The sequence below is a fragment of the Petromyzon marinus genome, unplaced genomic scaffold (genome assembly GCF_048934315.1).
Source record: "Petromyzon marinus isolate PM22_M1 ecotype Great Lakes invasive population unplaced genomic scaffold, UKy_Petmar_22M1.pri1.0 PM_G_Scaffold_21, whole genome shotgun sequence".
NCBI classification, from domain to species: Eukaryota; Metazoa; Chordata; class Hyperoartia; order Petromyzontiformes; family Petromyzontidae; genus Petromyzon; species Petromyzon marinus.
In genome coordinates, this window is record NW_027422773.1 from 25,942 (window position 1) to 53,252 (window position 27,311).

Here is a 27,311-nt window from a genome sequence, read left to right on the forward strand (position 1 = left end):
CTATTCCCACTGTGGGGCCCGGGGCGTGCCCCCCGGCAAATTTTTTTCGACGTCAACCCCACGGTCCGAGAGCCAAATCCCCCGCAAGTGAGCGTATGCAGACAGACAGACAGAGACAGACAGACCAAAAATGCCTTTTATAGGTTAGATAGCGTATGTGGGGATAATGGGAAAATGTCGTTCGTCGCCAAACAAATGGCAGAGTCGTGTCGGTGGGGGCCAAGTCGACTCTGGGAATCGACACCGAAGCGTAGGTTTGCAGTGGCCCCTGCATGAAAACGACGGAAAGTGCAGCGTTCATCACAGATAGGTAAAGTCGTGCGCTTATTTATATAAATGGCTGTTATTGCGACCACGTCTTTATGCGCGAGGGAATGACACTTATGCAGACGTTTTCTCTTTAAGAATAGCTACTTTTCTAAATATCACTGTCCTGCTCACAAAACAACTACTTTGAGGGGAATCATCGCGTTTCCTGTACTCTGGAGGAACCAGCAGCCACCTCATATCACTGCACTGAATGCTATTATTACGTCTTCTTCATTCTAACATATTTACACTTGCCCCCTCAGTACGGGGGATTGAGCGGCGACATGTCAATTATGCTTAATTGGTGCACATCAGCTCATAGTTACGGGTAGGATAAGTTGAATTTTTTTTTCCGTTGACTTTAATTTATTTACCGATTTATTTATTTTTTTGCTCGCGCAAAATGTTTGCACAAAAATGTTGGGACACCATCGCCCTCGCTCTGAATTACTCATGGCACACGCCTGCATTTCCCCACCTTGCTTCTTTCACTTAAGTCACGCAGATAGAAAACTATTATTTTAAAAGTTAGTAAATATGAAAGTAATGTGTGTGCGAGTCCATATACGTGTGCGTCGTATGAGTGTACAAGTCGATGTGTGTGTGTGTCTTTTTCGCCCAGGCAACGCCGGGTACTTTTAACATCTATTTCGACCATGTAGTTTGAAGCCTTCAATAGCTATACCGGAGGAATTTCCATCTGGTACAGATACGATGAAAGGCTGATCGATGCCCAGGTGCGGTCAAGGGATGGCTCACTATTGGTCAACCGCGTTATGTATGCCGATGATCTGGTAATTGCTGCTCGCTCAGAGGAGGAGTTGGAGGCACTGCTGCTGAACCTGGAGCTTGCCACTAAGAGGTGTGGCCTTACCATCAGCCCCATCAAAACTAAGCACCTGCCTGGGTTTTTTGTACCATCAGACATTCCACCCCCACAACAATTGGTGATAGGGCAGTTGTGGGTTGGAGAAGAGATGGAGTGATGTGGTGTAGGAGAATGTGGAGCTGTGTGGACTTGGTACCAGAGGTGTCAAGATCGGCCTCTGTGGAGGAGGCTCGTGAAGGACGCTACTGGGCAGTTGGAGGCAGTCCCCCTCCAACAACAACGGAGGGCGGAGGAGCGATGCTCAACATCGAGCGGAGTGCCGGGTGGCTAAAGCACAGCAAGTGGGCACATGTTGTGCATCAGCCAGTCAGTTGACCCATGGCACCTGCTGGGTTTGCCCCGTGACCTCGTGTTAGCAGGCGTTCGATGCTTCACGTGGCCTGAACGTGCACGTGCACTTAGCCTGGCACAAGCATCGTGGTGATGTCACCGCCACTTAGTGGCTGAATGGCGGTTGTTGTTGTCCATGTGTGTCTGTGCGTGCATCCGTCCCACCGGTGCCAGGTGTCCATCGTGGATACCGGCGTGCCCCCGCGTGAAACGAGGGTGGCGTTGTCGGTGAACGTCTTGGACAGAAACGACCACACCCCACGCTTCCCCAGGGACCTCCAGCACGTCTACGTGGTGGTGGCGGATGACGAAACGGAGGTGGAAATCGCACGTTTCTATGCCACCGATGCCGACTCGGGCGACAACGCCAGGATAGCGTACGACATATCGCCACAAATAAAATATCGCGTGGACAGCTATCAAGGAATCGGAATCCTCTTCACCCGGAGAAACTTGCACCGTGCGGGGACATCCGACACCATGGAGGTCAGGGGCATACTCCATCCTCCACCCTGTTCCCCCCGCATCCCGCTTCCTCCCTCCTCCACACGCAGACACACATGATGATATCACCCCGACCTCTTATCACCGCGATGATTCGACCGCGAAACGGAACTCTCCAATCTCTGTTGCCGGCCCCGCAGCTCACCGCCATGAACATGGATTTGGACGCAAGAAAGGTGTCTACCAAACTGCGTGTGAATTGGGTCGCCACTCCTCTGCCGCCGGAGACGCCCCCGGCCTTCGCCCAGAGTCGGCACGTGGTCACCGTGGCGGAGACGGCCACCGTGGGCTCCGTGGTGATCGCCCTGCCCACGCAGAGCACGGCGGGGAGCCTCCTCTGGTTCAACATCACAGGTCACGTGGTGCCACCACACACCTCCCCCCACCCCAACACACCCCAACCCATCACAACCCACATCATGATGTGTTAACGGTGACATGATGATGATGATGGGGTTAACGGTGACATCATGATGATGGGTTAACGGTGACATGATGATGATGGGTTAACGGTGACATCATGTTGATGGGTTAACGGTGACATGATGATGGGTTAACGGTGACATTATGATGGGTTAACAGTGACATGTTTATGGGGTTAACAGTGGCATCATGTTGATGGGTTATCGGTGACATCATGATGATGGGTTAACGGTGAAATCATGATGCTGGGCTTAACTTTGACATGTTGATGGGTTATCGGTGACATGATGATGGGGTTAACGGTGACATGATAATGATGATGGGTTAATGATGACATGTTGATGGGTTAACGGTGACATGTTGATGGGTTAACAGTGACATGATGATGATGACGGTAGGGGCACCGCGTGTTGACAGGCGGTAACGTGGAGGACCGCTTCTATGTGACGCAACATGGCGGTGTTGTGGAGTTGGCCCAGCCGCTGGATGCCGAGCAGCGCACCTCCTACGAGCTCACCATCAGGCTCACCGACGGGACCAACGCTGCAACCACCCTGGTGGGCGGGCACGCGTGTCTGTCTGTGTGTGTGTCTGTCTCTGTGTGACTGTGTGTGTCTGTCTGCGTGTGTGTCTGTCTCTGTGTGACTGTGTGTGTCTGTATGTGTCTGTCTCTGTGTGACTGTGTGTGTCTGTCTGTGTGTGTGTCTGTCTCTGTGTGACTGTGTGTGTCTGTGTGTGTCTGTCTCTGTGTGACTGTGTGTGTCTGTCTGTGTGTGTGTCTGTCTCTGTGCGACTGTGTGTCCGTCTGTGTGTGTGTCTGTCTCTGTGACTGTGTGTCTGTCTGTGTGTGTCTGTCTGTGTGTGTGTCTGTCTCTGTGTGACTGTGTGTGTGTCTGTCTGTGTGTGTCTGTCTCTGTGTGACTGTGTGTGTCTGTCTGTGTGTGTCTGTCTCTGTGTGACTGTGTGTGTGTCTGTCTGTGTGTGTCTGTCTCTGTGCGACTGTGTGTGTCCGTCTCTGCGGGTGACGTGGTGACGTCACGAGGCAGGGGACGGCCGCGGTGGCCACGTGAGACATGCCTGGGGCATCGTCACCTCTGACCACTTCCTCCTCACCGCCACCCACATCACCGCTGTACTCACCCCTGCTACCCTTGCCCCCCCACCCCCCGCTAGGTGGAGGTGACGGTGCTGGACGTGAACGACAACCGGCCCCGTTTCTCCCGTGGCCGCTACAATGCGACCGTCGCCGAGGACTCTCCTGGCGCCGTCGTCAGCCTCCGGATGGAGGCGACCGACGCCGACGCCGGCGACGCCGGCCAGTTATCCTTCTCGCTCGTTGGCTTAGGCGGCAATAACGCCGCCGAGAGCGTGCGTCTGTTCCGCATTAACCCCGTCACCGGCAAGGTCACAGCTGCCGTGGCGCTGGACCGAGAGGCCAAGCAGAGCCACGTACTCACCGTCATGGTGAGGGGGCGCCACGCCGGGTGTGTCTTTGTGCGCACCGAACGTAGTCGACTGCTGAATCGAAGGTGCCGACGATGATTGTGACGACGACGATAACGACGACGCCGTGACCATCGTCTTGCGTGGTGACCATAGTGTACTGCATAGTAGCGTGTAGTGTAGTTTGTCATGTAAACAAACCGTGTCACCGATCGCTACGTTTTGTTAAGGTGACGCCAAACCTTGCCGATCGGCCGTGTCGGGCGGCGGTGGCGCAGTTTGACGGCACTGCAGCGCCGGTAACGTCGCACGCGACCAGCACGACGTGCCTCCGCCGCGGATGGCGTCGGCCGCGAAAGCCTCCTCCTGTCCGGGGGGCGTTCGAAGCAAGCACTCCCCTCGGCTCTCACTCTCTCACACTCTCTCACACTCTCACACACTCTCACACACTCTCTCACACTCTCTCTCACACTCTCTCACACTCTTACTCTCTCTCCCCCTCTCTTACTCTTTTTTACAATCGGAGGAGGATGGTCGGTTTAGTCGGCACTTCTTTTAGTTCATTTCGGTTTCTTTGTTTTTTGTTTTGTGCTTTCCCCCCTTTTAAATGAAAGATTTTACGTGTTTTACCATTGTGCAACAAAATCAATCTGTGCTACTTTTTTTGTGGACGCAAAGATCAACACGAAGAAGCACGCTCTGCTCCTGCTCCCATACCCCTCTCTCTCTACCTCCCCCACCTCGCGCTACTTTCTCCCTGTTCCCCCTGTTTTCAACTACGAAAAGTGCTACATCTTCACCCAGCGCTCCTCGCAGTCCTGTGACATCCGACGGCAGCTCGTATCTGCACGCGGAGCTCTCTGCTCTCCGTCTTCTTCCGCCGGTCACACGGCCTTGTCCAGCGTCCACTGCTCCATGAAGGCCGGCACGGCGTGGATCGGCCACACCCTGGCACCGACCAGCACGATAGATGCTCGGGCTGCTGGCCGGACCACCTTCCTCACCCTGTATATGCCGAGCTTGGCAAAGCCGACGAATACGCTGACCGGCCCCTGAAGATGTTGGGATCCATGGCCCTTGGGGGTGTCCAAAGATGAGGACCGTTGAGGACCGTTGAGGAGAAATGGAAGCTGAACCTTAGGAGGATGTTTCTAAGGACCTTACTCTGTCACTCACTCTCTCCCGCGCGAGCAGGTGCAGGATGCCAGGATCCCCGTGAGGCGAGCGTACACCACGGTGGTGGTGAGCGTCATCGATGGCAACGACAACTGGCCCCTCTTCAACAGCTACCCCTACGAGGCCTACGTGGCGGAGTCGGCGGCCGTGGGCTCCGCCGTGATACGCGTCGTGGCGTTCGACTGCGACGACGGCCCCAACGCCAACTTCAGCTACAGCTTCAAATCCGGTGACCACTTCACCACCACTCCCTGTCCCGCCGCCACTCCCATCCCACCGCCGCCACTCCCACCCACCCGGGGGGAGTTTTTCTGCACCGGGGCACATTTCCAGCATTGTGGTTTCTTCGTGGCGACGCTCTGTCGCATCTCTCTCCCCGAGCGAGTCGCGGGTCCAACTTGGATCGCTGGGGGGGGGGGCCAGGCAGCCGACGGGGCGCCGAGGCTTCCCCCGCGTCGTTTGTCCTCGACAGCTCCTTTCGGTTTTGACGACGCGAACTCGCGTACGTCCGACGACGACGATTCAAGACGCCCTCCGAATTCTCCTGACAGGAAACGTGGGGAATTCCTTTGCCGTCCACCACACGCTGGGCGTCGTCTCCGTGGCGCGGAAGCTGGACGGTTCCGTGGTGGAGAGCTACGAGCTGATGGTGAGGGCGAAGGACCACGGGCGCCCGCAACGCTCCACGGTCGCCACCGTCCGCATCGTCGTCAACGCGTACGGCGTTCCCCCCAAATTCGCCTTCGGAGACGGCGGCGGCTCGGCGGAGGTCGCCGAATGGGCCGCGCCCGGGAGCTTCGTGCTCGCGGTGAGCGCCTCCAGCTGGTCGACGGTCACCTATGAAATACGGGAGGGCGATTCCGAAGGCGCCTTCGACATCCACCCGACGTCCGGGGTCGTTGCCACCAAACGGCCGCTGGACCGCGAGCGGACGCCGTCGTACCGGCTGACGGTGCGGGCCACGGACGCGGCGGGCCTCTCGACGGACACGTCGGTGTCGATCCGCGTGCTCGACGAGAACGAGAACGCGCCCGTCTTCGACCGCCCGCGCTATCGCGGGGCCGTCAGCGAGGAGGCGTCGGCGGGAACCCTGGTACTGGACCCCGACGGCGTCCCGCTCGTCATACGAGCCGCCGACGCGGACGACGGCGAGGGGCCCGCGACGGTCGCCTATCAGATCGTCGAGCGCGAAGCCAGAAAGTACTTCTCCGTCGACCCGCGCACGGGGGCCGTCAGGACGGCCGGGGCCCTCGACCGCGAGACGACGGCCGAGTTCCGCTTCCGGGTGGCCGCATCGGACGGCGGCAGCCCGAGGCTGTCCGCCGAAACGCCGGCCGAGGTGACCGTCACCGTGCTGGACGCCAACGACTGCCCGCCGGCGTTCTCGACGGCCGCGTATGAGACGGCGCTGATCGTGCCGACCCTCGCCGGCGTCCGCCTGCTGACCCTGGCGGCCTCCGACCTGGACGTCGGCGCCGTGTTGACCTACCGCGTCGCCTCGGGAAACGTCGGCGGTGCGTTCGCCGTCGACGCGCGCACCGGGAACGTCGTGGTGCGGAACGCCTCCCTCCTCGCCGCCGGCTACGACCTGCGGGTCGAGGTGTCCGACGGGAGGTTCTCGAGCGCCGCGCGGGTGAAGGTCTCCGTGCTGGAGGCGGTCGACGGCAGGCTGCGGGTTCCGCCAAAGTACTCGGCGCGCGTCCCCGAGAACAGCACGGCGATCGTCGTAGTCGCCGTGGTCGTCGCGACGGGGGGAGATCTCAACGAGCCGCTCGTCTTCGGCTTGCTCGACCCGAGCGGCGCGTTCCGGATGAGGCCGACGGCGGGCGTCCTGGAGACGGCCGGCGTCGCGTTAGACAGGGAGGAGCGCGATCGCTACGAGCTGCTGGTGGATGTGAGGGACGGCTCCCGGGCGCGCCCGAGCGTCGCTCACACCGTGGTCGAGGTGGACATCGAAGACGTCAATGACAACGCCCCGGCGTTCGTCGGCCTGCCGTACCGCGCCGTCGTTAGGGTGGCGGCGGCTTGGGGGAGCGCCGTGCTCACCGTGGCGGCCCTCGACCGGGACGTCGGCGAGAACGCCAGGGTGAGGTACTCCTTGAGGGATGGCCACGATGGCCGCTTCGTCATCGATCGCTCCGGCGGCAACGTCTCGCTAAGGAGGAGATTCGCCCCGGACGCGTCGGGCAAGGACTTCGTCGTGACCGTGGTGGCGACGGATTGCGGGGTTCCTCCGCTGTCGTCCGCGGTCGACGTCACGGTCACGGTGCTCGACGAGGACGCGCCGGCGTTCGAGAGCCTCTCCCACGTCGCGTGGGTGCCCGAGGACGTCGTGCCGCCCGCGCCGATCGCTCACGTCCGCGCAACGGCTCCGGGGGGCCCGCCTCTCGTTTTCTCCATTGTCGACGGCGACCCCTTCGACCAGTTCTCCGTCGACTTCGGCACGGGCGTCGTGAGCGTCGTCGGCCCTCTGGACCGCGAGACGCGGGCCAACTACCGCCTCGCGGTGCGGGCCGCATCCCCGGCGACGGGCCTGTACGCCGACACGAGCCTGGACGTCGTCGTCGGGGACGTCAACGACAACCGGCCGCTCTTCGCGCGGGGCGCTTACGCCGCCACGCTGTCCGAATTCGCGCCCCCGGGGACCTCCGTCGTCCAGGCGAGAGCCGCCGACGCCGACTCGGGCTCCAACCGGGCGCTCCGCTACGAGATCGTGGACGACGGGGAGAAGGGCGGCGAGGGATTCCACGTGGACCCGGACGGCGGGCTGGTCGTGACAACGGCGCCCCTGGATCACGAGCGAAGCCGGCTTCATCGTTTCTCGGTGCGGGCGACGGACGGCGGCTCCCCTCCCCTCGCCGCCTACGTTCCGGTGACCGTCACCGTCGAGGACGAGAACGACAACGCCCCGGTGTTCGAGCGGCCGCTGTACGAGGCGTCCGTGAACCGGCTGGTCTTGGCCGGGCACTTCGTGGCCGCGCCGAGGGCGTTTGACGCCGACGCGTCGGACGCCCACCGGCTCCGATACGCCATTGTCTCCCCCTCCAGGGACGACATTCGTGAATCATATCGCGACATCGAGACCAGCTTCGCGATCGACGTCGAGACAGGCGTCGTCTCCGTCATCGGCGACAGCCTGCGATTAGGCCTCGGCAAGGTAAGGTAATTTACCTTTTTTACCGGGTAAAATGGTAAAGGCTAAAGGTGTCGACATGCCAAGGGGTAAGGTAGTTTAAAGGTAGCTCGGAAGAATTACCCGATAGGGTAAAGATAGAGCGAAGTATTACCCGGTAAATACGGTGCCTTGTTTACTGCTAAAAGCTCCGTGGCGCAGTCCGTGGCCTTCATTGAATAAGTCATATTTTTTAAAAACTTTTTTAAAACACGCTGTTATGAAATGTACCGTAGAAGTAATGTAAGAACTCCAGGAAGTGGCCCCGAAGCTTGCCACAACGTAAGGGGCCGTGGCCAATTACAGCCAACGTCAGTTGACAGTGGGCAATTAGACCCAAGCCGAAACACAACATATAAAAAATAATGTTTAAAAATATTTTATTTTATTTTTAATGATAGTATATAGTATTGTCATCAGTATGACATAAGTATACCAAGTTTGCAGTCGAAACCACATTGGGAAGTAGGTTAAAATTGAGTTAAAAGATTTGAGGCTACAACAATGACAACAACAGAGTGAGTTAATAGAAAGCGTGTAAAATTGGAATAATCGAGAATATTCTATATGATAAAAGCGCTCTACCTAGCATTTACCTGTTTTAAACCTTTTTCATGTGTAGTACCCCAGTAATTACTACCCTGTAATCGGGTAATTTGTATGGGGTAAGGGTAAAAGGTAGGGTAAAGGTAGGCTCGTTGCTTTTAACCTTTTACCTTACCTGCTGAAGGGTAAAAGGTAGGGTAGAGTGATTGTATTGTGGTAAGGTAAAAGGTTGGGTAAAGGTAGGCTCGTTGTTTTTACCTTTTACCTTACCTTGCCGAGACCTACCTGCGATGGCAGCTGCCCGCCCTCTACCGCTTCCGGGTCTCGGTCACGGACGGAACGTTCGTCAGCGTAGCCACGGTGGCGGTCGACTTGCTGCCCGCCTTCGAGTGGCCCAAGTACGCGATGGAGATCCCCGAAAACTCAGAGGCAGGGACCCCGGTGGTCTTGCGGCGGGCCATGGACGCCGACGCGAGCGGGCGCATCTTAGGGAGGGCGCCCCCCGCCGAGGTGATCTTCGCCACGGGCTACGCCAACGACCGCCCCCCGCGGTTCTTGGACTCGGTGGTCTACGTCCGCGTGCCGGAGGACGCGGAGCCCGGCCTGGCGTTGGCCGTCATCCGGGCGGACGACGCGGACGCCACGTCAGAACACCTGCGGCTTACGTACCACCTGACGGGTAGTGTATAGTAGTTAGTAGTGTATAGTGTAGTATACCGGTACAGCACGACACACGTTGCGTTGGAGAGTGAACCCACCGCTACATTTACAGTCGGCTGCGGAGACCCCCCACGTTAAACCGACTCTCGTCGTCAAACTCTCGGTCACATTCTTTGGGTCTTTCGGTAAATGAAAAAATTATAATAATAAAATATCATGACGTTTCGATCGCAACACAAGCAATCGTCATCGTGAGAGAGAAATTAAAACTCCCTGTCCGTCACGACGGCGATCGCCGACCGCGTCCTACCCACCGCAGGCGGCGACCCGCTGGGCCACTTCTCCCTCGGCCCCGTCAACATGGGGGGCGAGTGGACGCTGCGCCTGGAGCGGCCGCTCGACCGCGAGGAGAAGGAGTACCACATCTTGCAGGTGACAGCCACGGACTGCACCTACGCGAGGACGGTCGTCGTGGTCGTCATTGTGCTGGACGTCAATGACAATGACCCCGTGTGTGACAAGGTACCGGTGGCCGTAGACTCGCCGCACAGACCCACACACTATAACGACCACCGCCATTCGCCACTAAGTGGTGGTGACGTCACCACTAATACGTGACCTCACCACTAATACCAACACCACTACAAACACTAATACCACCACCACTACTACCACGACTACCACCACCACTACTACCATACTACTGCTGTGCCCCACGGTGCCCCCCCAGCTGTGGTACAACGTCACCGTGCTGGAGGATGTCGCGCCAGGATTCTTCATGCTGAGCGTTTCCGCCCGTGACTCCGACCTCGGCCCTAACGGCACCGTCAGATACTCGCTGCACGACGCCGGAGCAACGCCCTTCCGCTTGCACCTCGTCAGCGGTAACACTTATCCTGTCACTCGCATAGTCACACTCCTCTCACACCCCTCTCACTCTCATAGTCGTTAGGGTCGGGATCGAACCCACGACCTCCTGCGTACCAGGCGTGGTAGTCAACATCTCATGGCAACCGTGGTGATGATGATGAGAGAGACACAAACTCAAAATTTACAGCCGGGGTCGGGGTCGGGATGGAACCCACGACCTCCTGCGTACCAGGCGAGGTAGTTATCATCACCACAGTGGCCATGAGATGTTGAGAGACGCAAACTCCAAATATACAGCAGCAGGCATCGTCGGGGTCGGGATGGAACCCACGACCTCCTGCGTACCAGGCGAGGTAGTCAACATCTCCTAACCATCGTGGTGATGATGATGAGAGAGACGCAAACTCCAAATATACAGCAGCAGACATCGTCGGGGCCGGTGTTGTATATGTGGTGTGTGAAATTTTTTAATTTGCATAATGTATCCGAAATTATGTTAATTATGCATATAAATTATGCTAATTTGAGAGATTATTGTGTTAGTTTATGCGAGTGGGTGTGGTTATGTTAATGACAGCCTTTATGATAATCAGCCCCCGCCTCGTAGACGAGGTGGGGTTATCAATCTGGATAATGCAATCAATCGTATGCAGTTATGCTAGTGTCAACTCGGCTTCGTTGTCTAAATTCGTATTATCGATCAGTGTAATGCAATTATTCTCGCTTTAACGTTTACTGAGTGAATTAGTGTGTTTATATTTTAGGTCCCCAAGTTCATATCTTGTCGCAGGATACAGTCCTTATGCAAAAATTATAGAAAAGAATCACACGACCGCTTCTGCATTAATCAATTTATTTTCTAATTAAACCTTAACTCTAACATAGTATGTGACTCTCAATCTCGGAATTTTTAACACTGTATCAATACAGTATCATCAACATCTGTATGATTTCACTTTGACAATGGCACATGGATTCCTTTCCCCGCATGACGCGAGCCATTGTAGAGATAGAAATTTAAAACATGCATATAATATTCGAACCAAAAACCTTCACTTATAATATGCAAGTTCATATATTTGAACTTATATATATAGCCCACACCGTCCTGCATTCATTTATAGTTCCATAAGCAATTCTTGCAGGCAATTCTTATCCATTGTTTCCCTTTTGGTATCGGAGCTATTAATTCTTATACAGCATAACACGAGCGTATAGAAAATATGAATAAAGTCCTTAAGATTATGCGACGGTATTCATACGAAAGACAATCAAAAAGTTATTTCCATTCCTAAAGGCACGAATATACGTTCATAGATTCATCAGCGATGTTGTATAATTAAGAGATGGCTTGGTGTGCGGCGGGACGTGCTTCTCACGGGAGATTAATTAATTCGTTCCGACCATGGATGAACTCGTCCGTCTGAACGGGCTCGTAGCTATCCGTGGTGCTAAAGTTCAGGGTAAGAATCCACCCATTTTTTTCGCCATATAGCATTGTGATATGGTAGCTTAGCTGATTGGAGAATATATAGAGTTTATTGATAACATTGAGGTAATTTATATTTTAGTTTTTTTATTGGTTTACTATATAGTATTCATTATATAGTGTAGTGTATACCCAGTTACTGTGAATAGCTCAGATGTGAAGGCTGTGACTTTAACATAGCCGTTTCTCTGACCAGTCACAAGCTAATCACTCAGTTATTTCAATGCTAAATTCTCCTAGTTATTTCAATGCTAAATTCTCCTGTTTGATTTGTACTAGGTGCCTCTGTGAATGTGTATGCTTTGAATTTAACATAGCCATTTCTGTGACCAGTCACAAGCTAATCACTGAGCTATTTCAAAGCTAAATTCTATGCTAATTCCTTTGTCAAGGGGTGCCTCTGTGGATGTGTATGCTTTGACTTTAAAATAGCCATTTCTGTGACCAGTTAAGCTAATCACTCAGCTATTTCAATGCTAAATTTTATGCTAATTCCTTTCTCAAGGCGCTTTGTTTCTTTTCACACAGCTTAAAGGTCGCGATCTGAGCGTGGCTTTGTTCGCTCCAGCACTGTCCTCCAGACAGTCTCGTCCCTTCACCTGATGAAGGCCGCTTGTGTTGTGGCCTAAACGTCGTGAGAATTTCATTGTGTTATTTTATTTTATCAATTTATTATTTTATTCTCATTCTACGTGACTTTACCGAAAGAACCAAAGAAGATGAATCCTTGCCGTCACGAAAGCTTTAAATCGAAATAAGTCGTTATATATCACAATGCTATATGGCGAAAAAATGGGTGGATTCTTACCCTCAACTTCAGCACCACGGATAACTACGTGCCCCGTTCAGACGGACGAGTTCATCCATGGTCGAAACGGAGAAGGGGGAGAGAGACAGCTGCGAGGCGCTGTTATACTCCATGTTGTAAATCATACCATTAACCGTGGTGTGAGAGGTATTAAGAGTCAATGCCAGCGAAAGAGCTGCGGTCAAGGTCATCGTAAAATACAATTAATTAAGAACCGAAATGGTTTAAAACATCTTTCCAATGGTTACTAAGCCAGAATCCATCTTCTCGGTTGAAATTGTCTCTGTGCTTGTATATGTCAATTGCCTCATGAACGAATCTCTCATGGTAGCCGGTTGGTTTGCAAAGAACCTCCGTCTTGGAGAAGTCAATGTCATGTGAGCCCACTGAATTATAACAGTGATCAGCCACGGCAAAGGAGTTCGTTCTACCCTGTTACAAGTCTGCTTTATGTTCCCGGATGCGGTCCAAGATATGTCGTTTGGTTTCTCCAATGTAGCTACTACCACAGAGGCACTTTAGTTTGTAAACGCCCGGGTACTGTATGTCTGGAACTGCATCTTTTACAGATGGAACCAGATCACGGATTTTATGTACTGTGTTGAATCGGACCTGGATCTTTTTTGTGACCCCTGCAATGTAGAAGGCCACTTGTGTTGTGGCCAAAACGTCGTGATAATTTTATTGTGTTATTTTATTAATTTATTATTTTATTCTCATTCTACGTGACTTTACCGAAAGAACCAAAGAAGATGAATCCTTGCAGTCACGAAAGCTTTAAATCGAAAAATAGGTTGGCGTAGGTCGAGCAGTTGACACGCTGTTGCAGTTGTGGAACTCGGTCGGTAGATGGCGCACGCAGCTTGCTCGCAGCGTGCTCGGTGGTGTTGTAGAGTGTTGACACCGGTTGCGCAATCGGCGCTGGCGATGCACGTTCGTTGCATTACTACTTTTGATGATGCTGACTCGCACCATGTAGCCTCGTCGGACGAACTCAGTTGAGGTGATGATCTCCTTGCTGGTGAGCTGAGGAGCTGAGGAGCTCCGTTGAGGAGCTCCGTTGATGAGTTCCCCCGAACTGAGGTTTCAATGCTGCAGTGTCCTCTTTTATGCCAAAATCCTTCCTGTTGGCTCCTCCCCACCAGGTGGGGCTTCTTTTGATTTAGCGGTGTGTCATGGTCTGGAGCGCGTGTCCGTATGCGTGTCCGTATGTGTGTCCATCCGTATGTGTGTCCTTGTCTGCGCCATATGTTGTCCTCTTTCTATAAACCACCAAAAGTAAAACAAACATGTTACAAACCGTCTCGAAGGCGTCTCTCTGTCTGCCGGTGCGAGAGGGAGGGCAAGCTTCCCTCCCTGCATGTCATATTCCCGACACACAAAGGAATGGTTAAGGTCTAAAGTTAACACTTATCCCTCACAGTTTGGTATCGCACCACCCGCAGCCATGATTCTGTATGTAACCCAAGGTCTGTGTCAGCTTTCCATTGTGGTATTTGACTCATGTCAAGGGAAGGTGTTTTCCCGAGCGTATGCACACTCCTACCCCGCGCTGCTGGGAGACAAAGACGGCCGGGATCTCTTTCTCTCTCTGACCCTGGGTTTAACATCACTTAAGTCATGTAGTTTATGTTTAACAAAGTTGTGTAAGCGGAGTATAGTTTACGGTGAACAGCGTTAGCATTAATGTTATGTATGAAATTTTGTATTGTGATTTTTTTTTAACTTAACTTTGCCTGGTGTCTTGGCTGACACGCTGCCATTCCAAGCATCTCTTCCCCCCGCCCTTGGGTTTTCCAGGCTCTTTAGCTTACGTTTGCAGTTTTGCTGTGCGCTTGTTTTTTCCTCTCTAACCTTATATTAACTCTACTTATTATGTCTGGAGGTTAGAGAATTCATTTAGACTTAGGAAAATTCTTATTGTCATATGCTTCGGGTCAAGTTGTATAGAAATGATTAAAATATGGAAATAACATTTCATATTGAATTAATAGATGGGTGATGGTTCCATGATATAGCTTGTGGTCTGGTTGCCAATTGGAGTGAGCGTGAGGGTCGATAATTTAGCCTATTCCTGTTGTTGAATTTCGAACTGTACGTTACTTTAATAGTAATGCAGGATAAATGGTTGGCTGTTTGGCTTGGCTGTCTGCGGCTAGCACAAACTCTCAGTGACCCTGGCTTTGTGTTTACGTCAGTCTCTTGCAATTCGCTGCTCTGCACTCTGTCTGTTCCCTTGACCCTGGGAGTTTGTAACTGTCAAAATCATGTCAGTAGGTCATGGTAAATGGCTTTTCCATGACCTCCACATACCATGCTGAGGGCCTGGGTTGGTGTTGTTTTTATTCATTATATAAAAAAAACAATAGAAATATGCATCTATATGTATGGGAAAATTACTTGTTAATATTAAGATGGAAAAAGGGCCTATATACAACATCGGGATGGAACCCACGACCTCCTGCGTACCAGGCGAGGTACTTAACATCTAGCCATCGTGGTGATGATGATGAGAGAGACGCAAACTCCAAATTTACAGCAGCAGGCGTCGTCGGGGTATGGATTGAACCCACGACCTCCTGCGTACCAGGCGAGGTAGTTAACATCTCTTGTCGGCGTGGCCCCGCGTAGGGAAGCTCTTTACGCGGGCGCCGCTGGACCACGAGGCCGCCCCGGTCCACGCGCTCACCGTGGTTGCGAACGACCGGGGCGGCCGCTCCTGCCGGGCGGAGGTCCTCGTGAGGGTGGAGGACATGGACGACTCGGCCCCGCGCTTCCTCGCGGGGTCGCCCCCCCGTGCCGTCGCCCTGCGTTGGCGCCACGCCGGCGTGGGGACGGCGGTGACGAGCGCGCGCGCCGTCGACTCCGAACTGGGTACGGTGACGACGAAGTTGACGATGACGACGAAGATGATGACAATGACGACGATGACGTACACACACACACGTGAGTGTGTACATTATGGGGAGCGGTGGTGTAGCGGTTAGCGCTACGCCGCGCTACGAACCCGGCGACCGGGGTTCGATTCCCGCTCACGGCCAACACCAGTGACGATTATCTAAACCGGTCCCGGGCCTCCCCTAGGTCGACTCAGCCTCAAATGAGTACCTGGTGCGGTGTGTAAACATCGCCAGTAGGGAGGCAAAGGCGGCCGGGCGTGGTGCTGGCCAACCACCCACTCGAGTGCCACAGTGCCGGCCTTTATAGGTGCTACTCGCTGACAGCACTTGCCCCAAAAGTCTGAGGCTACACGTGGGATCTTTAGCTTTGGCGATCTGGACACATTCCCATCGGTGAGCTCCTCCAGCAGGCAAGGCTGCGTTGGCTGGGTCATGTGGCCTGCATGCCCAGCCACCGCATGCCGAAACAGCTTTTGTTCGGCCGGATCGAGGGGGCTAAACGGGCGCGGCACGGGCTAGAGAAGAGATGGAGTGACGTGGTACAGGAGGACGTGGAGCTGAGTGGACTTGCCGATGACCGGTACCAGCGGTCTCGAGATCGGCCTCTGTGGAGGAGGCTTGTGAAGGACGCTACTGGGCAGTTGGAGGCAGTCGCCCTCCAACAACAACGGAGGGCGGAGGAGCGACGCTCACAACAACGAGCGGAGCGCCGGGTGGCTAAAGCACAGCAAGTTGGCACAGTAGGCGGTACAGGTGGTGCTTCAGCCAGTCATCTCGGTCATCTCAGTCAGTCGACCCGTGGCACCTGGGTCTGCCCCGTGACCTCCTGCCAGCGGGCGTTCGACACTTCACTTGACTGCCTCAAGGTGCACATTGCCTGGCACAAGCGCCATGGTGACGCCACCGCCACTTAGTGGCGAATGGCGGTTGTTGTGTGTTTTAGGCCGCCGCCGCAGGGTGACTCACTTTCTGCTGGACTCGGCCGGCTACCGCTTCGCCATCGATGTCCGTTCGGGCCTCATCGTCGTCAAGCGTCCGCTGGAGCGCCGTGCCCTCTACAACCTCACGGTGCTCGCCCGCGCCGGGGGGGGGGGCTCGGCGCCTTCCGCCACCGCGGCGATTTCCGTGTCCCTCCGTGACGACGATGACGTCGCCACCCCGGCGTTCCGGCGGCCGGCTTACCGCGTCACCGTGCCGGAGGACGCGGCGCCGGGCACCACGGTCGTCACCGTGGCGGCCACCTTCGGCGGGGCGGGCGCGCCGAGCTATGGCATCGCCAGCGGCAACGAGCTCGGGGCGTTCGGGATCGACCGGAGGCTCGGTGAGAGACGCGGCACGGGGCACAGACGGCGGCCCTCTTGGGTCTCTGTCTCCCATAGAATCACGCAGAGGTGCGTTTTGTGTGTGTGCTGTGTGTGTGCTGTGTGCATGCTGCGTGCGTGCTGTGTGCGTGCTGTGTGAGTGCGTGCTGTGTGTGTGCTGTGTGTGTGCTGTGTGTGTGTGTGTGCTGTGTGCGTGCGTGCTGTGTGCGCTGTGTGCGTGCGTGCTGTGTGTGCCGTGTTGCCCCAGGCGTCATAAGCGTCGTGGCGAGGGCCCTGGACTACGACAAGCGCCGCCACCACTACCTGACGGTGTGGGCCGCCGCCGCCAGCGACGGCGACGGCGACGACGCCGGAGGGGCGGCGACCTCGCCGAGCGCCGTTACCGTGGTGACCGTGGACGTCACCGACGAACCGCGGTTCGCCGCGAAGAGCGCCGTCGTCGGGGAGGAGGACGCCCTGCCTGGTGACGCCATCGTCACGGTAACGGCGTCGACCCGTGACGATGCCGGTTACGTCGTCGTCAGATCGTCGTCACGGTGACGGCGTTAACCTGTAACATCGCGTTTAGGTCGTCACTAAACCAGCAGAAGCAGCAGCAGCATGATGATGATCATGGTGGGTGGTAGGGTTTGTGTCGTGGTTAAAGCTGTCTCTCTTGCGGTGTTTGTGTTGTGGTTGAAGCTGTCTCTCTTGCGGTGTTGTGGTTAAAGCTGTCTCTCTTGCGGTGTTTGTGTTGTGGTTGAAGCTGTCTCTCTTGCGGTGTTATGGTTAAAGCTGTCTCTCTTGCGGTGTTTGTGTTGTGGTTGAAGCTGTCTATCTCCGGTGGTTGTGGTTGAAGCTGTCTCTCTTGCAGTGTTGGGTTGAAGCTGTCTCTCTGCGGTGATTGTGTTGTGGTTGAAGCTGTCTCTCTTGCGGTGTTGTGGTTGAAGCTGTCTCTCTTGCGGTGTTTGTGTTGTGGTTGAAGCTGTCTCTCTCTTGCGGTGTTTGTGTTGTGGTTGAAGCTATCTCTCTTGCGGTGTTGTGGTTGAAGCTGTCTCTCTCTTGCGGTGTTTGTGTTGTGGTTGAAGCTGTCTATCTGCGGTGGTTGTGGTTGAAGCTGTCTCTCTCGCGGTGTTGTGGTTGAAGCTGTCTCTCTTGCGGTGTTTGTGTTGTGATTGAAGCTGTCTATCTGCGGTGGTTGTGGTTGAAGCTGTCTCTCTTGCGGTGTTTGTGGTTGAAGCTGTCTCTCTCTGCTGTGTTTTGTGTTTTGTGCCACCGCCGTCTGTCTCCTTCACCGTCGCATCATCCGTAGAGCGGAGCAGCCGGCGACGCCAGCAGCGAGGAGGAGGAGTAGGAGGAGATTGCCACGTCCTCGCCGCTGCCGGCCGGTGGGCGGCGGGTCCACGTTTGACCGACGGAGCCCCTCGCTCGCTCGCTCGTTGCGGGAGCGTGTCCGCGTGCAGATCACTCAACTCGAGGCTGACGGATGTTGTTTTATTGTTGGTGCCTAATTGTACGTCGCCGCTTGGGGGATGCACCCCGCCAGGCGAGGATCGCACGCCTCCAACGTATCCGCTGTCGGTTAGCATCGGAGGGGACTTGTGGCTCGGCTCGGGCAAACGTTAGCTGCCACGGCAGTGCTCCGGTGCCATTGAATTAAAGCCCCTCCTCCTCGTTTTGTTTGTGTTGCAAGACAATTAGCATTTTGCTGTGCGGTGCGGAAACAAAAAACCGATTGCCCGCCGAGTAAGGGGCTGTTTATCTTTGTTTTTTGTTCAATGTTTTTTCTTCGAAACACATCGGCTCTGGTAGATGTTACTAAACCCGAAATCTTTTAATTTGCCACTGATAACGGTGCGTTGGATGCTCGCACTACTCTCTCTGTCCGCTGTAAAATTAACTCGATGCGTTCCCTTGACAGTTCTTTCCTCGGATTCTCTGCGAGCACCATCGACCCCCCCCCACCCCCCCCCCCCCCCCCCGTTGCACTGGAGCGGAGTGCCATTAAACAGCATCTCTTTTGTTTGCATTTTGACTGCTTGTGTTGTGGTTATTGCAAACACGATGCCTTGAATAAAGGTGTCAGTTTTTGTGCCAGTTAAAAGGGTAAAACCTATTTCTAAGTCACCCCCTGTGAGTGGCTGGCTAAAGTGCCATCTGTTGAGGAAGTACTGAAGGCGTTCCGGAGTCTGAGACCAGGAAAGGCAGCGGGTAGAGATGATCTCCCAAGCAAAATGCTGAGAGAGGGTGGCGTTTGTGCACAAACTGCCCTTTATGACATCATAACAACAGCCTGGACCACTGGACGGGTTCCGCAGGATTGGAAGGATGCCCTGGTGGTCCCCCTCTTTAAGAAGGGGGACCGCACAGACTGTAACAACTACAGGGGCATCTCACTCGTCAGTGTGCTGGGAAAGGTCCTGGCAAGGATTATTCAACATCGCCTTGCCAGGCACGCTGAGGAAAGGCTTGCGGAGCCCCAATGCGGTTTCAGGAAAGGGTGGTTGTTGTATATATAGGTGTTATGGAAATTGATGAAAATAATGAAAATTAAATGAAATTTGAGATTTGCATAATTTATCCGAAATTATGTTAATCAGTGTAATTATGCGCATAAATTATGCTGATTCGAGAGGTAATCGTATTAATTAATGCGAGTGGGCGTGGTTATGATAATGCTGGTCGTTATGGATTATCAGGTCGAGCCTCGGTGACTAGGATTGTGTTATGAATTGGAATGACGCAATTAATCGTATGCAGTGACGCAGGCGTTGTGAGCGTGAATGAGAGAGAGTCGATTCGACTCTGCTCTTTAATTCCGTATTATCGATAAGGATACGATTACTCTCGATTGAACATTACGAATTATGCGTGTTATGGATTATGTATGGTGATAGTGTGCTTATGATAGGTCCCCAGGATTCAGATCTCATACGCAGAACAATATTATGCAGAATTTCAGGAAGAATCACACACAAACCTTCTGCTTTAATCAATTTTATTTCTAGCTAACTTTAATTTTTGGATAATATGAAAACTCAATCTCGGGATTTTGGAATTTCAACACAGCGTTAACATGATACCATCACGATTGCGTTGTTTCACCTCGATAGCGGCACCTGTGGTTAATTCCCGACGCGTAACGCAATCGATCGGTTGTTGAGAGAGAGATTAAAAACATGCGAACTATTCTATCAAACCTTAACTTTATAATATGCAAACTCGTATGCTTGAATTGTTACACAACACAGCACTTGGTCTTTGATTCGTATCCAATCCTTAATACATCCTGATATGCGAAGTTATTATGCTTGAAATCGTCAGCACAGTACCACGTTGATGTTCGTTCATTGATTCATAACGATTATGAATTTAAAGCGTTCGACTGAAATACTTCGAATTGCCTTATCAACACCACTCGATGGCCACAATGCTTCGTTACTTGAATTGTCACACAACACAGCATTCGGTCATTGATCATGCGCGGCCCTTAATGCAATTATTGTCACGTTGTTCACAATAGGATGACTGATTATTATGCAACGCTACTCGTTGACAGGGGCACTACAACCAGTATTATTCTTGGAGGCACAACTATGCGTTTCAATTCGTTATTTCATTCGTGGATACCAGCAAGATTATGCATAAAGACAATATTAACGAACGACTCAAGTATTTCTAATCAACTTCTCAACGCGACTCAATGGGTGGCGATGTTTCCTTTTGATATCCTTATCTCGGGCCAATCTTTTAATTAATTGTGGCCAGACCCCTGACAGGGAACCGGTTGAACCCGCTCTCTATCCCCGCGAGCGGCGCTCCGTGGTGAGGTGCCAAGAATTAATCCTTGTTAATGGGTCAGTTGGTAATTTATGCGGTTAGAAGTACAGCCCCAGCACAATATTACAGAGAAAAATTATGAACACTCTTAAAAACGATGGATTATTCACTCGGTCGTTGCGATGTTTCCACAATCACGGATGGTTCAATGGCTTGAGGTTTTTAGGCTTTGTTAATGACCCGTGTGTGTGTGTGTTGAATGGTGTGAGTGGTGAAAGAGTAGGCCAATGTTCGGAATCGATTCTTTGCGTCAAGCAGACGTCTGGTTTGTGTGTAGTGGGGGGCAGTGTATCATACGTATCAGTTGATTCTTCTTTCAGTAGTTGGTTCGGACTCGACGGACGTTGGTGAACGAGTAGATGCGTTGTTGTAGCTGAGATGACCGTCTGGTAGACGGCGTTAGAAGCACGCCCGCAGCGGCGCGCTGGTGCTCCGTCGTCGGCGGTTGTAGATTGCAGGCTCACGATTCGCTCGTGGTGGCGCTGGCCGCTAACAGCGGCAGCGGGTCGCCAATTCGGCGAGTTGTAGAGACGTCTCCGGCGTCGGTGATGGCTGCTCTTCTGCTGAGATGAGTTGAGCGGGTCTTCTGCTGAGATGAGTAGAGATGAGTCTTCTTCTGTTGAGCTGAGTTGAGATCAGTCTTCTTCTGTTGAGCTGAGTTGAGATGAGTCTTCTTCTGTTGAGCTGCCCCCGAGGGCTGATGAGTTGGCCCCGAGGGCTGATGAGTTATTTTCAATGCTGAAACGGCTCCTTTTTATGCCAAAAATCTCTCTCCTTCTCGGCTCCCCCTCACGAGGCGGAGCTATCTTTGATCTGATCGTATGTCGGTGGGGGGGGGTTCGTGTGTCGGTGGTGGGGGGGTTCGTGTGTCAGTGTGTATGTTTGTGTGTGTGTCATTTATGACACGGTCCTGTTCGGGTCTTTCCTCAAGCCATAAACATCAAGACAACAGACACCTCGATTCATCTCGGTGGCGTCTGGTTGTCTGATCCCTCCACCCAGAGAGAGGGGCGGGTTCCCCCCCCCCCTTTTCCGTTCGCGTTCCGACGCACAAAGAAATGGTTAAGATTTTTTAAAGTTTAACATTTCACATCACAGTTGGTATCTTATCATACACAGTTATGATCCTGCTTGTGATTCATAGTATTTGATTTATTTCCAAGTGAAGATGCTCTTCCGAGCGTATGCATTTTATCACGTGCTGCAGGGAAAGACAAAGGTGGCCGGGAGCACCTCTTTATACTTTTGACTTATATTTCTCAAATACCATTTGGTCCCATGTTCGCCAAGACTCGTGTTTGTAACTACGTCCTCCCGACACCTCTCGGTTTTACCGAGGTTCGAATTGTTATGATGGAATTATTAAAAAGAAAAATAATTATCATCCTGAGTTTAAGAGGTCCATTTCTTGATTGTTGGAATCCATATCCCTTGGTTCTGTAAGGTTCTATAATGGAATGTCGTGTAAGGTTAACACGTTGTTATTATTAATATTATTTTGCAATTTCCTTTAAAACTTTCTTTGCCTGGTTGCCGTGTGTGGGGTGGGTGTGTCTCCTCATCAAACCCGGCTGGCTTTTCCAGATGGCCCCTTGTGATAAGGTGTAATTCCTGCTTCTCCGCGCTGTGAGAGAGACAAATGTGGTCGGGGTTGCTTGGAATATTGTTTAAACTCTTTCGCAAGTTTGCCCGTTGTCTCATTCCTTCTCGATAACCTTTGATGTGACTCGGTATTCTTGCTCCAAGCTTTGTTTTAACAGTAAAAGTATTAAAGGTGAAAATCATTTGATAGCGAATTAATCATTGGATAATAATTAACTGATGTGTCTGGTGGCCTGTTCTTAATTGGAGTGAGCGTTAGGATCGCTAATTTTATCTTATTCTTGTTGTTGCCTTTTAATTTTTTTGTTGTTTTACTGGAAAATAAGGAAAAGAATATGTATACGATTTACCCTGTTGGCGTCTGGTGTCTGCTCTCTTGGTGTTCTGACCTCGGAGGGACCTTTCCTAAGGGGCCCATCAAACTCTTGTTCATCTGGAGATTTTCGCCGATAGCTGTTACATCCTCGCCTTGAGAGTTTTATTATTTCTTTATATCTCTATATGGCCTGTTTATGACCGACACCTGGTTTTTCGTGTTTCTGGCTTACGGGTTTGATTCATTATTAAAAAAATATATATATTGTTTGTCACGAAAGAAAGGAAAAAGAAATCTGTGTATGCATCCGTAAATATTCTTATGGATATTAATTAGAAAAAGGGCCGTATACAACACAGATGCCATATTTTCTGTCCGTTTGCTACAGCAGAGGTGTAGGGAATTCCAGCAAGACCTACATCTCTGCTTTATTGACCTGGTCAAGGCCTATGATACCATCAGTAGCCCTGGGCTCTGGGTCGTTCTTCGTGCTTTTGGAGTCCCTGACCATCTGCTCACGATCATTAAGGACCTTCATGATGGTGAGCGGGCCCGGGTAAAACTACGTAGCCGGGAGTCAGAGCCATTCCCTGTACACCTTGGGGTGCGACAGGGATGTCCTCTGGCTCCCACATTATTTAACATCTATTTTGACCACGTAGTTCGTGAAGCCTTCAATATCTATACCGGGGGAATCTCCATTTGGTACAGATATAATGGGAGGCTGATCGATGCCCGGGTGCGGTAAAGGGATGGCTCCTTATTACTCAACCACGTTATGCATGCCGATGATTTGGTAATAGCTGCTCATTCAGAGGAGGAGTTGGAGACGCTGCTGCTGAGACTGGAGCGTGCCGCTAAGAGATGGGGCCTTACCATCAGCCCCACCAAAACTAAGCACCTGCCTGGGTATTTTGTACCATCGTACACTCCACCCCCACAGCTCCCAATCGGTGATGGGGCAGTTGTGGAGAGAGTGGAGAGTTTCCCATACCTGGGCAGTGTGCTTATGACCGGCTCCAGTTTAACAGCAGAGGTCTCACTCCGAATCAGTCGAGCGGCAATATCTTTTCATCGGTTGCGTAACGCTGTGTGGAAGCTACCTGGTCTGTCGCTCCGCACTAAGCTTCAGGTCTTCTCGGCCATGATCATTCCCTCCCTTCTCTACGCTTGCGAAACGTGGACCCCCCTAATGGAACATCTTCACCAGTTAGAAACATTTAGGCTAGCCTGCCTACGATCCATCCTGGGTTTAACCAGGCTGGATTGTGTGAGGAGCTCACAAATCTTAGAAAGATCTGGGAAAGGTCCCATCGGTGAGCTCCTCCGGCAGGGAAGGCTGCGTTGGCTGGGTCATGTAGCCCGCATGCCCAGCCACCGCATGCCGAAACAGCTTTGGTTCGGCCGGATCGAGGGGGCTAAACCGGCACGGCACGGGCTAGAGAAGAGGTGGAGTGATGTGGTACAGGAGGACGTGGAGCTGAGTGGACTTGCCGATGACTGGTACCAGCGGTGTTAAGATCGGCCTGTATGGAGGAGGTTCGTGAAGGACGCTACTGGGCAGTTCGAGGCAGTCGCCCTCCAACGACAACAGAGGGCGGAGGAGCGACACTCACAACAACGAGCGGAGCACCAGGTGGCTATAGCACAGCAGGTTGGCACAGTAGGGGGCATAGGTGGTGCATCAGCCAGTCATCTCAGTCGACCCATGGCACCTGGGTCCTCCCCGTGACCTGCCAGCGGGCGTTCGACACTTTACGTGGCCTCAAGGTGCACATGGCCTGGCACAAGCGTCGTGGTGACGTTACCGCCACTTAGTAGCGAATGGCGGTTGTGTGTGTATGCATGATGGTGTGTGTTGGTGTGTGTGTGCGAGTATTTGTGTAAGTGTGTGTTGGTGTGTGAGTGTATGATGGTGTGTGAGTTTGTGTGTGCGAGTGTGTGTTGGTGAGTGTGTGATGGTGTGTGAGTGTATGATGGTGTGTTTGTGTGCGAGTGTGTGTTGGTGTGTGTACGATGACGGAGTGCACCTATCCTGGCACAAGCACCGTGGTGACGGAACCGCACTGCGCTATAAACCTGGGCCATTTGAGTTCGATTCCCGACTACGGCTACCATCAATGGAGAGTGATTTCTGAACTATCGTGGGTCTCGCCTAGGTAAACTCAGCCTTGAATAAGTACCTGCTCGGGTTTATTAAAATATACCGGCGGAGACAAATGCGTCCACGCGTGGTGCTGGCCAGGCCAAACCAACCCCTCGTGTTCCACGCCGGCCTTAATAGGTGCTCGCTAACAGCCCTTGCCACAACAGTCCGTGCAGGCACTCTGGAGGTGCTTTGCATTCGTCTGCGAGTCTGTGTGTTGGGTGAACACGGCCGAGTGAGTTTTGCGATGCAAGTGAGTGGTCGTGTGCGTGCGTTTCATTTCATGATCCCAGCGACTCCGATCACGGCCACCAACACACGAGTGACCATTATCCGAAGCCAGTTTCGGGGTCTACCCCTAGGTAGACTCGGCCTGAAAACGAAGGCCCGGCACGGTGGGTAAACATCGCCACGTTAGGGAGACAAAGGCGGCCGGGCGTGGTGTTAGACACCCATCCCTTCGTGTGGCGTGCCGGCCTTCACAGTTGCTCACTGACTGCACTTGTCCCAAAGTCTGGTCAGGCTCTACGGGGGATCTTTGTCTTTGTATGTGTGTGTATGTGTGTGTACGTGTATTTGGGTGAATGGGTGGGTGAACGACTGGGTACATTCGTTGGAGGTTAGATGAGTGGACGGGTAGGTGAGTGCGAGTTTGGGTGAGGGGGTGGGTGAGTGGATGGGTAGATGAGTGGTAGATGGGGCGAGTAAGCGGGTGAGTGAATGAGTGAGTGGGTGTGCATTGGCGAGCGGATGGGTAGATGAGGGGTGGGTATATAGATGAGTGAGTGGATGGGTGAGTTAGTGGGTCAGTGGGTTTAAGCAGGTCTGTGGGTAGGTGGATTAGTGGACGGGCAAGTAGGCAGGTGAGTTGGTGGGTGAACGGGTAAGTGCTAGAGTGCGTGGCTAAGTGAGTGGGTGAGTGAGCGTATCAGGTGGGTGAGTGAGAATCGGGGAGTACGAGTGGTTGGGTGGGTGGATAGGTCGGAGTGTAGCTGAGTGAGGGCTAGGCAGCTTCGGTGAGTGGGTCGGGCTTTCACGACCAACATTATTATTCATAATTGGTTTTGTCTGGGTTAGGTCGAGTAAAAATGCGTTGAAAAACCGAACACAGGCAATGAATAACAAGCATCACGTGACTCAAACGTTAGCCAGATGTATCGCTGCTTCAGCGTTTCGCTGGAGGTGACACCCAGCACCATTGGGCTGTCAACAGGAACTCGGATCTCGCGTGAAAGCGCATCCTGATCCAGGTCCTGGAGTGGATGCCAAGACGCCAATGGCACAGTCGTGCACGTGGACCGAATTGAGGAGTTGGTTGTCGAATTTACTAGTTGGTTTCTAGTTGATTGGCCGGCTAGGTTAATGTAACAACCATATTCATTACTCTTTGGGTCTATCGGTGAAGTCACGTAGATATGAAAAAATCACGACGTTTCGATCGCAACGCAAAGCAAAGCAATCGTCTTCAGGTTAAAAAATACAGCGGGAGAACTGCTGAGGCAGGAGAAATATCACCTCAGCAGTATTTTTTCACCTGAAGACGATTGCTTGTGTTGCAATCGAAATGTCGTGATTTTTTATTATTATTTTTCTATCTACGTGACTTTACCGAAAGACACAAAGAGTGTGAATTCCTGAAGTCACGAAAGCTTGAAGTCAAGATTTAACCTTATTAATTGTTATACAGCACAACCGTGAAAACCTACACAGTAGTTACTATGACTGTCTATGTTATCCATATGTGTAGTGGAGTAAACAATACGCAAAGGAATTTGCCACATACAGTACATACAGACAGACAAGGAGAACGGGTCACATGAGGTTGAACAGGTGGTCGAGTCACGGGTGGCGTAAACAACCCGAAGTAATTAAGGGAGTCGTGGCACGAGGGCTGTGATTGGTCGAGAGGCTGTTAGCGTTAAGTGGTGGCGTCTGAATGTCTGATGAAGGGGACAGGTGCGGGCTGGCGGAAAACGGCCAGCGAGCCATGTGGCAATTAAAGCTAATGCGAAAGGGGATAAAACGCGAGGTGATTTGAACGGAGAGAGAGTTGTTGCTGGGCAGTTGTTGGCGAGAGGTGGAGTGATGTGAAGAGGACAGCTGGCAATGTTAGGGAAGAATAGATAGAGCCGAACCCCAAAGACAGTAAATAGCAATAGGGAGAGTTAGCATTAGCGGAGAAAAATAGAGTCACTGTTTGTGAATAGATAGATGGAGTCATTGTGTGTGAATAGATAGATGGAGTCACTGTGTGAGAATAGACAGGCAGGCTACTGTGTGTGAATAGATAGAAGAAGAACCACTGTGTGTGGAAGGGAAGTCACTGCGTGTGAAGAGATAGCGGCGATACTGTGTGTGAGGGGATAGAAGACAAACCACTGTGTGTAGAAGGGAAGACATTGTGTGTGAAGAGATAGAGGAAGAAACACTGTGTGTGGAAGGGGATGCACGGACGATGCTGAAGTAAATCGGAGTGTCCGAGTTGGCGGAGCGCAAAGAGAATTACTGTGTGTACGGAACGATGGAATAATAGTGACGGCGGAAAAAGAGACGGTTGTCATCCGAGTGAATTGCGGCCTGGAAGCGT

At 52.6% G+C, this 27,311-nt stretch overlaps 1 protein-coding gene across 1 annotated transcript in view; it reads left to right on the forward strand.

The window, feature by feature from the left end:
- LOC116937077 (protocadherin Fat 1-like) overlaps window positions 1-22,636 on the forward strand; it is a 38,177-nt gene extending 15,541 nt beyond the window's left edge. Inside the window, exons 6-18 of the mRNA XM_076060672.1 lie at window positions 1,703-2,014; window positions 2,173-2,386; window positions 2,873-3,012; window positions 3,629-3,919; window positions 5,093-5,303; window positions 5,626-8,231; window positions 9,072-9,471; window positions 9,772-9,974; window positions 10,183-10,336; window positions 15,251-15,493; window positions 16,463-16,840; window positions 17,089-17,321; window positions 18,133-22,636. Of these exons, the coding sequence (XP_075916787.1) occupies window positions 1,703-2,014; window positions 2,173-2,386; window positions 2,873-3,012; window positions 3,629-3,919; window positions 5,093-5,303; window positions 5,626-8,231; window positions 9,072-9,471; window positions 9,772-9,974; window positions 10,183-10,336; window positions 15,251-15,493; window positions 16,463-16,840; window positions 17,089-17,321; window positions 18,133-18,174 (5,427 nt within the window). The 3' untranslated portion in view covers window positions 18,175-22,636. The remainder of the gene's footprint in view (window positions 1-1,702; window positions 2,015-2,172; window positions 2,387-2,872; window positions 3,013-3,628; window positions 3,920-5,092; window positions 5,304-5,625; window positions 8,232-9,071; window positions 9,472-9,771; window positions 9,975-10,182; window positions 10,337-15,250; window positions 15,494-16,462; window positions 16,841-17,088; window positions 17,322-18,132) is intronic.
- Window positions 22,637-27,311: the final 4,675 nt, after the last annotated feature.